We start from the raw sequence: 11,169 nt of genomic DNA, 5'->3' as shown, positions 1-11,169 counted from the left end.
TGAGAGCTGGAACACAGCGATGGTCATCCACCTGAGGCTCACTCTGTATCAAAAATAAGCAAAGTGGCAGTCTAACTTAGGCCTTCGTCTAATGGCAGTAATGCTAAGGCAGGAGGCAAGCCTATGTGTTGCTACCTGTTCACAGAGATGTTGGGGAGGCAGCAGCAACAGCAACAGGGAATCGGATTGGGGGCCACCTTTTCTCCCTCCAGCTTCTCCAGCATCCTGGTCTTGCCCCCAAAGAAATCTGTGATCAATGCCAGGAACTTCCATAGGGTAATGGAGTGATATCTGTAGAGGGAAGAATGAGAGTTAGAGGTGAATGGCCAGCAGTATTGAGCATTGTGGACTGGACATAGACTCCACTGGGACTGGTGATCTTCACCATATCATCCCAAACCAATCTTGGTGCATGGAAGGAAACCAGATTCTGTTTTGCAAACTCACATGGAAGCCACAAAATTGCAGACAGTGGAAGACCGAGGAATGTACATGCCGATTATAGAGGTCACACAGTAAACCTGTAGATATAAAGAGGATGTTTTTTTTATTAAAGTACTTACTACACCACCTTTCATATTCAACAACAGAGCAGTTCACAATTCATAATAGGAGACAAGAAGAAGCAGACAAGGATTTCCAATATAATAAAAATAGAGGGGGCTAAGGTAATACAGAGTAGGTCTATCTCCAGAATGCTTTAGTAGGTCTTACCCTGGGGAAGCCTAGAACCCTTCAGTCTGCCTTAGCCACTACTGATCTTCCCAGCACGAAGTTCCAGCTGAGCTCCCCAGGACTCATGATATTAAAGGAGCATCAACTGAAGCATAACATAGGGAATTTGTAGCCATTGGCAGGTTTCTGGAGAAACTAGAAAGCTCCAGGCAGAGGCCTGAGGAAAGGAGTAGAAGAGAGCAGAACAATTGCCTTCTGTTCTGTAGTGTCTGCTCCCTGCCTCATTTTCACTGTACTGGAGGGGACAGAAATGAGCATGAGACTGCAGTCAGTGTGTGGGTAGAAACAGGAGGGGTAGGGCTGGATAAAGGAGAAGAGCAATCTCCATTCCAGCTCCATCCTCTTCCCTTCTGTGTTAGACAACATGTGGAAGAAAACGGGGAAGGAAGGAGCAGGTATATCTCAGCTTGCACATTCTCTGTAATGTTAGGATTTGGGACTCAGCTGAAGGTAGCGCTGAAGAACATAGGTGAGGGAGCTGTGGGTGACATATACCCAGTGGTATGCTGGAGCAGGCTCTCACAGGCTCGCGAGAGCTGGTTAAGTTTTTAAGAATTTTGGGAGCCAGTTGTTAATGTAGCCCCCCCCCCCCCATGGCTACTTCAACAACTGGCTCCCAAAATGTCCTTTTATTGGCTTCCAGCAAGGTATGCCTAGCCTGACCACAGGAGGAGGGGGGAGAGAGAGGCATGCATGTCCCCCACCGAGTCCACCCTTTGCACCCCAAATTGCAGGGCTGGCTATGCCCAAAGAGAAAGCCTGCTCTAAAAAATGTATCAGCACACCCCTGCATATACCTGTAGGGAGTGAGGGAAGAGGATGGAAAAGAGTACTAGGGTCTCATGGGAAGGGTGGGAGAGTGTAGAATGGGTGGAGAGAGAACGTTGATATGCATTCTTCTCCTCTCCCCTCTACTAAGCAACTACAAAAATCCCAGGGTGACCTTAATACAAAAGATACCAGGTATGCACAGAACAGCTTTACAATTGAGGGGAAGGGGTAATAAAATCTAGTACAGAAAATGCCTTGGAGTGATACATAGGAATGCCAATGAAGAGGACAGGAGGGATAAATGTCAATATTCTTATTAATCGCTGTTTCCCCTTAAAATAAGGGTTCAACACGATGTACAAATAAGAAGTAACCTAATTAGACACAGTATAATTGACAAAATAAATGATTACTGACCCATATGATAACTAATTACATAAAAAAAGATAAGTTTTCAACATTTTTCGGAATTTCGAATAGTCCACTTGACTCTAATAAACTGATGGGAAAGAATTCAATAGTGGTATTATAACAACTGCAAAAACATTATTAAGTATTCTAATTAAAAAAAAACAACAAAGGGCAAAGAATAAGCTGTTTAAGCAAACCTAGGAGAGTAACCAAAAAGGGATTTAGAAATCAAAACTAATCAATAAATGTGAAGTGGAACCATAAATGATCTGATGTAATACACTGAATGCTTTAAATAAAACACATTTGGCAACCGGAAGCCAATATAACATCTTCATATAACTTGCAACACTAGTAATCTATTCATTCTGAAAATTAGTCTCACAGCAGTTTTTGTATAAGTGAAGCTTCTTTAGATATTTAGAATCAAACCTCTAATACAAGACATTACAATAATCAAGATGGGACGCAGAGGATCATCAGTGGTGGGAGAGCGAGGGGTAAAGCCTGGAAGAGATACAGAGGACCTTCAGTGGTGGGGGAGTGAGGGACAAGCCTGGGACAGAGATGCAGAGGATCCTCAGTGGTGTGGGCAGTGAGGGACAAAGCCTGGGACAGATAGCAAAGTTGTTTACCTGTAACAGGGTTCTCCATGGACAACAGGATAATGCAGCCACACTGGAATTTTCACTTCATAAGTTGAAGATGCAGAACTGCTCTCTAGCTAGCTCGATTTTTAGGCCAATGACATGTGCCATGGTCTTCCTGCTTTGATGACGTCACCGCTTACCAGAATCAGTCAATATCAAGCAAAGTGGAAATAAGAGTCTTGGAATAATGATCCATATTATGAAGATACTTTCGTACAATTTGTTCTTCATTTCTTCTTTTTTTTTCAGAGGAAGGAGGGCAGGAACACGTGTCGGCATTATCTTGTTGTCCACAGAGAACCCCTGTTATATGTAAGAAAACTTTCTCTATGCATGAGGATAATGCAGCCACACTGGTATCTCCCAAGCTGAGGGTTGCTGTCATTAAATGCCTAGTCACCTGCCTGGGCTACCCCGCGGCCACTTAGGGAGTCTATCCCCAGCACAGTTCAGGTCTGCCTGCACCTGCCGCTTGTGCTCTACACTAGCACCCTCCTCCCATTGACTGGGTCCCAACCGCCTCTGGATGAGTCTCACACTCTCAAATTATCCCAGTTATTCCTAGGTTACTGGGGCCACACTCCCAGTGGTCCCCCAGTTTCTAGAAAGTATCCACAGACCCAACACACAAGCCACCAGGATTCTTAGTCAGTCCAGAGAAGCAGAAGCAATAAACTAAAAATGTTTATTGTCATGAAAATATTGAACAGTGAACCATAAAAACAGATGGAACAAACAGCACATAATAACAGGTAACTGAATAAAGATCAATGATAAAACTATTTAAAACATTTGTTTCACATACCTGAATAGTTTTTGGAGAGTACAGGTAATATAGCTGCTCACAGGTTATCAAAGATAACTGTTCACAGAGCCTCAGCAAAGAGATCTTTCTCTATTTCTGCCTGGCTAAGACTGGAGAAAACAGTACATCCTAGATGAATTTTGAGCTGCTGGGCCAATCAGAGCCCAGAACAACAAGTTTTAAAAATACTGGTCACATCACTGAAGGTTACCTCTTATCTGTGTAACTAAAGAAGGAACAGTCAGTTCTCTGTAACTTTAAACATAAACATGCACCACCTGCTGGCCAAATTAGAGAAATACACTTCAAGAAATAATACACTTTTATAGGCTTAAAAACCCACCGTTTAGTCACAGTTGCCCAATTATGTTTTAAGAATATAGGCAACCCGGGTGATAGTCTTGAGGGGGGAAGGCTTAAGTCTTGAGGGGGAAGGCATGCTAAGCTTGTCCAAATTTACTGTTCTTTTTGGTCTTGTCATATTGTCAAGACAATAATGTGTACTAAATGTAAGTGGCGAAGACCAAGTTGCTGCTTTGCAGACATCTGTCAACAAGACTTCGGAGTTGTGCTGTTGAAGCAGACATTGCTGTTAGACAATGTGCTGTGTTGTGGACAGGGAGATCAATATTCACTTAGTTGTAGCTGAAGGCTATACAGTCAGCAATCCATGTGGACAGAATATGGGTTTGGAGACTAGTTGTCATAAAGAACATTGGTTAAAAGAGATGAATAGTTGAACAACAGAAGTCCTTTGTGTGATGACAATAAAGAATTGTCCACTGGCGGTAAGGTTTTGGGAAGTAAAAAAAAGAAAGGACCATATCTTGATTAAGCTGAAATGCTGATACTACTTTGGGCAGAAATTTGGATAGGTTCATAGAACTATGTTGGTAGGAAAAAAATCTTGTGAAAGGAAGTTAAGTGACTAGAGCCTGAATTTCACAGATTCTTCATGCTGATGTGATTGGAAGGAGAACATATTTGAGATGAACAGTAGACAATGGTTGAAAAGGTAGCAAAATCAATCAGGAAAGAATGAGGTTAAGGTTCCATTGTTATGCATGAGATGTTGAAGAATACATTGAATGGAGCATGAAGAAGGACATTGCTGATTGGATTTACACCAAAGTATAAAATATTTCCATTTAAAAGAATAAGATCTTTTTGTAGTGGATTTTCTGGATGCATTATTAATGTGTTGATTTTGGAGTCTCCATGCTGTGAGTGCTAATGACTTAAGGTTTGAAGGAAGTAGTGTCCTGTTGGTGAGAAGAGTTGGAGCAGATCCCAGATGAAGTGGATGGTCTATGTACAGAGCAGTAAGACATAGGTAATTAGGTTGGCGAAGCCAAGCGGGAGCAACCAGTATTATGTCTGTTAATTCTTGAATTATTTTCTGGATGATTTTGAGTATCAGGGGTATAGAAGGAAAAGTCTAGAGGAGACATTGTTTCCACAAACAAGAGAAAGCGTTGCTGGATAGGCTGTTGGGTGGTTTCAGGGATTTTTATCCCATCGTTCCTACCAAGTCAGGTATGGGGAAGATGTTTTAGAAGACTGGGTGTCATCCTGTGGGGCTCCACAGGGCTCTCCCCTTTCGCCAACTTTACTCAACATGGTTTTACAGTCTCTGGGAGTTATTTTGGAGCAAGCACAGTTTCAACGTTTTATATATGTGGATGTAATTTCAGTGTTGTGTCTGGTTTTAGAAGACTGGATTGCTACTTATGCATAAATTTTAAAGTGTATGGATTTGATTGAAACTTGGGTTGGGCAAAATAGGCTAAAAATTAACAAAGAAAAGACACTATGGCTAGGACCTTTGGATCATCCTTTCCACTACAATACAGTAATTGTAGGGTCAGATTGTTTTAGTTTTGGGACAGAGTCCAAATTATTGGGAGTGGTGTTAGTACACTCAGTATGAAGCCACAAATTAATTCTATTGTCAAGAAATCTTTTTATCAACTTTAAAAAACTTTGTTGTATTAAGAAGAATTTGGAAACCTGAGTTTTTAGACTTGTAGTACAAACACTAATCTTGTTTATTCTTGATTATTGTAATTTAATGTATGTGAGTTGTGCTAAATCCTCTTTATGAGGCTTGCAGATAGTCCAGAATAAGGCTGTGCACTTGATTTACTTTTTGAATAGGTTCGAGCCTCTATCGCCTTACTTTTTGAAATTACATTGGCTTCCGGTAGAGGCTTGGATTAATTTTGTTAGGCATTACAGTCTTCAGGATGTTACAGGGTGAGGCCCCCTTTTATTTTATTGAAGTGATGACAGTATTACTGGGGGGGGGGGGGGGGGGGGGGGGGAAGTCGGATCGTTTAAGAGCTCAATGTTTGCTGTCTTTTCCTTCTGTTAGGTATAAAAGAATTTTGTCATCTTCGCTTCTTACCAAGCTCTAGCTTTTGAAATTCATTGCCCTTGGAGCTGAGGCACAGCTCAGACCTTCTAATGTTCAGGTCGCTTAAGATTTTTTAAAGAAACTGTAGTGGGATCTTGTAATTGAGCCATTTTATTTTGAATAATTTATGGTTCTGTATTTTATTCTGAACATTGTGTTCAGTTTCTTACTTTTTAACCGCAGTGAACTGCATTGGTATTAGCGGGCTATAAGTTCAGTATAAAATAAAAATAAATAATATAGAGGCATCCATTGTCAATGTGAGACCTGAAGGGTTGAGTTAAAAGGGCGCTCTCACTGATAAATGGTTCATAATTCGCCACCATGTGAGGGCCTTTTTTATCTGAGTGACTAGAACCTTCTAAAATAGGGCATGGTAGTATTGATGCCACTGAAGTCTCAAGCCCCACAGAATGGGTCTCGTGTAGTTTTGCATTTGAAAGCACCGCTGAAGAAGCTGCCATGTGGCCTAGAAGGCAGATGGTTCTGGCTGAAGCTGTTCATGCAGATTGGAGATGTGTGACAAGGTTTTAGATAGTGAATATGCGGTCTTGTGGCAGATAGGCTCTCCCTTGAAGGGTATCTATGCATTCTCCAATGAAGTGAATAATTTGTGTGGGAGGGTAAATTTCTTTTAGTTGATGATGAAACCCAGGGAATTTAGAGTCCTTATGGTATAATGGAGAGACTGTAACAAGTTCTGTTTTGATTGCACAGAAATGAGTCAATCATCTAAGTATATACAGATGTTCCAAATTTTCTGAGGTGTGCTGCTACTCCTGAAAGACACTTTGTAAACACTCTGGGTGCAGAGGAAAGGCCAAACAGAAGTACTCTGTACTGATAATGAGTACACTGAAATTGGAACTGAAGATAGTTCCAGTGATTGGGATGAATTGGGATATGTGTAAAAAGGCGTCATTGAGGTCCAGGGACACTAGCCAGGCATTGCAGAGGTAAGATGGCCTGTATCCTGAATTTCTTTTACAAAGATGTTCACCTTCCTTAGGTTGAAAATTGGCTTTAGACCTCCAGACGTTTTCATGATTAGAAAATAGTGGGACTAGAATTCTTGGCCCTTTTGTTGTATTGGGACTTCCTATATATCGGCCACTTACAAGAGTGATGCAATTTCTTCTTGTAAAATCCTACATTGTAAAGGATGAGGATTGGAGGGGAGGGGCAGGTTGTTGGAGGCAGATGTAGAAAGTTTGTTCTGTACCCCTGCCTGATGATCTTTAATACCCATTGGTCTGTAGTAATTGAATGCCATTGTTGCTGAAAAAACCCCCCAAAAATGCCTTCCTATTCAATTCTAGCATTCAAGACGACCTTCCCACCTTTGGAATTTTTACTGTTATTTTACAATATTTTTTTTTGTACTTGTTACAATTTAAAATTAAATAAAAATGTTAACTAAAAAAAAAAAAGAAAAAGATAACAAGTAAGATGTTTAGTATTGCTAGCAAGAAGGAATAAAGACTGAATGGGGCTACAGGTATTTATGAACCACCATATTCTAGGTCAGAGATACAGAGTTAGTGCAATGGCTCTACTTGTCCTAGGTAAACTTTAAGGTCTTAAGCACTGTCCTAAAACTTAAATAATTGAACAGTCATGATCATCTCAACCCCACCCCTCTCAGAATGATCTTATAAAAACATGTTATCAAAAACTTTGTGTGTGTTTTACATCTTTGACTTTTGTATGTGTGTTGGGAGCGGGAGGGAGGAAATGGCAAAAACATTAATCGAGAAATACATGGAGGCCACCTGAGGGATGATATCCAGGTGGAAGATCCAGCGAAGAAATGGGTGGATTTGGGGAGGTGGGAAAAGTTGGGGGTTATATGATGTTTGGGTAAAGAGTAATTGATTCAGATCTGTTCTCACTTAAAACATGTTTTTATTAACACCATCCATAACATATATGGATTAAAACATATATTGGCCATATTGTACTTTACACAGAGAAAAAGTAACAGTGTAGGACCTGCATGTGGAGTTATCACATGAGCATTCTATATAGGCATCAACAGGTGTATTTTCTCATTTACACTCAACACTGCTACAATGAAATATCCCTGTCTCCCTTAAACGCTCTCATTCAATCCCCCTACCTCCCTGCTAGTGGGACCCAGTGGATCACAGGCAATTCAAATCCACATTCGTAAACAAAACTCTCATTATACAGTGAGCAGCACACTACTGGTCCTGTGTGGTATTGCGTTCTAGAACACGTCCCAAATCTCTTGGAACTTCGCCTTCTGTTGCGTTTCATTATGGGGTGTTGCCAGTTTGTCCATCATCATCATGTGAAGCAACTGCATACGCCACCGTCAGGGCCGCCGAGAGGGGGGGACAGGGGGCCTCCAGAGGGTGCCCGGCGCCACCGCAGTCCGGCCCGCCCGCCCTCCGTCGCTCCCGGAACTAACCTTAAACGCCTCCTTTCACCACCTTTGCAGCAAGCAGCAGCAGGGCAGGCCACTCCTTCCTTCCGTGTCCCACCCTCGCCTGACGTAACATCCGTGAAGGCGGGGCACGGAAGGAAGGAGAGGTCTGCCCTGCTGCTGCTTGCTGCGAAGGTGTTGAAAGGTTAGTTCAGGGCCCAGCCTGGTAGCGGGTGGGGGGGCCCGGCGACCTCGGGTGGGGGGGGGCTGGGGGTGGCCTTGTCCCGGGCCCGGCTCTGGCTCTCGGCGGCCCTGGCCACCGTAGCAGACCTGGGATTGCTTCTTTCCTCCAATTTAAAAGAATGCACGTGTGGACTTAAAACACACTTTCCCTACCTGACCCCACCTCGATAATAATGCCCAAATCCCCAAATTATAGAAGATGCACTAAGCTGGGCAGTTCAATCCCTTAAAATATCTGAAAACCTGCTCGCAGAAATATTGCACCCTAGGGCTCTTGGTGCTTACATTTTAGACAATCTACCATGTTGCCAATTTGTGCCCTGAAGGCTCTAACTCAAGGGTTGGTAACCAGGGTCCTTGAGAGCCATAACCCAGTTGGGGTTTTCAAGATTTCCACAATGAATAGACATGAGATCTATGTACATACAATGGAAGCAGTACATGCAAATCAATCTCATGCATATTCAATGTACAAATCTTGAAAACTTGACTGGGTTTTTGGCCCTCAAGAACCGTGGTTGCCCACCCCAGCTCTAACTGGAGGAATGTGGGCCCTGACCAGCAACTTGCCTTGCAATTTGCTCAATAGTACATTGTAAGTTTTTGAATTTTACCTTTAGCCAGTTTGATTTGGTTCGCTGTTACTAACACTTCCAACTCCTTGGTCCATTTTCTAGCCATCCCCTCGATATTATACACCACTTCCAAGCTATGAAAGACTGCCATGCAGGGGCGTAGCCAGACAGCAGCTTTTTGGGTGGGCCTGAGGCCAGTATCTGCAGCTTAGGAAGCTTAGACTGCTGAAGTGGAGAGCAGTGTTTTCAGCACCATCAGGGGGACGTCTTCAGCTGGCGGAGCTTGGGATCCCCACTAGCTAGCACTAAATGGGTGGGCCTGAGCCCTAAGTGGATAGGCCCCGGCCCACCTGTGGCTACACCACTGCTGCCATGCTTGGCTTACTTAGACTCTCAAAAACCAAAGCCATACCAATTTCTGGCCTAAATCTTCATATCAAAACAGCTCTACAGAAAATGTAAAACCAGAATGGTCCTGCATAACAGTAGCAGGTGGGAGACGGCCACATGCAACTGAACTGACCGAAAAGTCTGTGCTGGAGAAAAGTTCCTGAGTCAGGGCTCCATTGAATGATGTCACCCATATTGTGAGGATTAGTTTATGATGGGGCCCCAAACCTGCCTAAAGTTGAAAGAGGGGCAATCTGCAAGCATTAGGGCCCTCAGTGACATGGGGGCCCAGGGCAATTACCCCTGTTTACCCACCCTTAACGCCAGCCCTTATTTTATCCTGCTTGTCTTAAAGAATGCGGATTTACAGTATTTAATTCAAACAGGATCTATATTATTGTTATCACTGCTTATTAAAAAAAAAAGGCAGGGTGCAACTACAGGTGCCAGCGTGTACTGGTGATGAAAGCTGTGTGACAGTTTATTGGGCTGGTGCAGGTATGACCATGATGCAAGGGATAAGGAGAGTGCACTTTTTGATTACTTTGTCCCTCAGTGAGAACCAGCAACAATGAAAGGCTCCTACCCACTCTCAATAGATGTAAATGTTTCCCTTTGTTACATGCAGATTGTTTAACACTACTGTTGTCAGGTGACTCAGATAATGGATGACCTCTTCCCACCACTCCAATAATAGAGCATGCATCGGTCCTCACCGGGTAGACTCCCAGGATCCAGAGGTAGAGACACGTGCGATGGGCAGAGGTCACATTGCGGAGGAAGAAGCCCATCTGTTCCAGGAAGAGAGCCACCTGGATGAGTGCTACTGCTGCTGGGATGATGAAGATCCACAGCTCATTCTTTATCACTGCAGACAAACCAGAAGGGGGCAGCATTGAGTGAACAAGAAAGAATGGGTGGGTAGGGCAGAAGACAGGGCCCTTTTGTTTAAAAACAGGAAACGAATGAATTTATTTTATAGCCTCCACTGCGTTACTAAGCCTCCGATAGGGGGAAAAAAACCATTTGGGTTAATATTCAAACTCCATGGTCGGTGTTTCTTTTAAATACCAGCCCTGGTATTTAAACATTCAGCACTTGCCACTATCTGAATATCAGCGCTTTTATATCGAGGATGCCACTAATCAGCACCGGTATGGGGATTACAATCCAAATATCAAGCTGTCCTAATTTATCTGCCTGGATACCACCAATGGATATCACCACTGTCTGAGTATTTTCTGGCTCTCCTCAGGTTCTGCCCCCAGTCAGACCACACCTGGGCCATCTGTAATGATTGTTCAGTAGCATTTTCTGGATAATGCCTCTGAAAATAACTGATTGGCCCTTGTTAGCAGCATTTATCTAATAGCAAGAGTTGTTACCCAGCTTAAGGTTTTTAAATATCACGTTGATTTATTTTACCTTGTGAATTCAGTTCACTTCTTTTTTTTTTTTTGTTAGTAGTGGAAGGTGAGCTACGTTCTCAAGCAGGAAGAATAGAGAAACAGAGTACGAGCAAGTCTTGCCATTAGACGAGGTGAGGATAGGCACGAAAATAAAGCTTTACCTTGGAAATTACTAAGAGAAAGAGTGGAGGGAAGTCCTTATATTTGGAACAGACTCAAATCCTACCTTGGAAGAACTCTGAAGAGAGAGGGAAGTTTCCTCCGGGAAGAGAGCAGTTGCCTTTTGCCATGTTTTCTCTTATATGTGTACCACTTCATGTACTGCATATAGAATCCTGAACCCTCCCTTCTCCCCTTTCCATGCCTTCCCCTGGC

At 42.9% G+C, this 11,169-nt stretch overlaps 1 protein-coding gene across 1 annotated transcript in view; it reads right to left on the bottom strand.

Annotated features, from left to right (window-relative positions):
• Nucleotides 1-11,084, bottom strand: part of LOC115462000 (protein-serine O-palmitoleoyltransferase porcupine-like) — a 48,754-nt gene extending 37,670 nt beyond the window's left edge. Inside the window, exons 1-4 of the mRNA XM_030192048.1 lie at nucleotides 11,021-11,084; nucleotides 10,102-10,253; nucleotides 448-521; nucleotides 136-291 (exon numbers count right to left, since the gene is read on the bottom strand). Of these exons, the coding sequence (XP_030047908.1) occupies nucleotides 136-291; nucleotides 448-521; nucleotides 10,102-10,253; nucleotides 11,021-11,084 (446 nt within the window). The remainder of the gene's footprint in view (nucleotides 1-135; nucleotides 292-447; nucleotides 522-10,101; nucleotides 10,254-11,020) is intronic.
• Between the last annotated feature and the right edge of the window lie 85 nt (nucleotides 11,085-11,169).

The sequence above is a fragment of the Microcaecilia unicolor genome, chromosome 2 (genome assembly GCF_901765095.1).
Source record: "Microcaecilia unicolor chromosome 2, aMicUni1.1, whole genome shotgun sequence".
Taxonomy (NCBI): Eukaryota; Metazoa; Chordata; class Amphibia; order Gymnophiona; family Siphonopidae; genus Microcaecilia; species Microcaecilia unicolor.
Note: the sequence above shows the minus strand (reverse complement) of the source record. Positions and strands in the feature narration are given on the sequence as shown.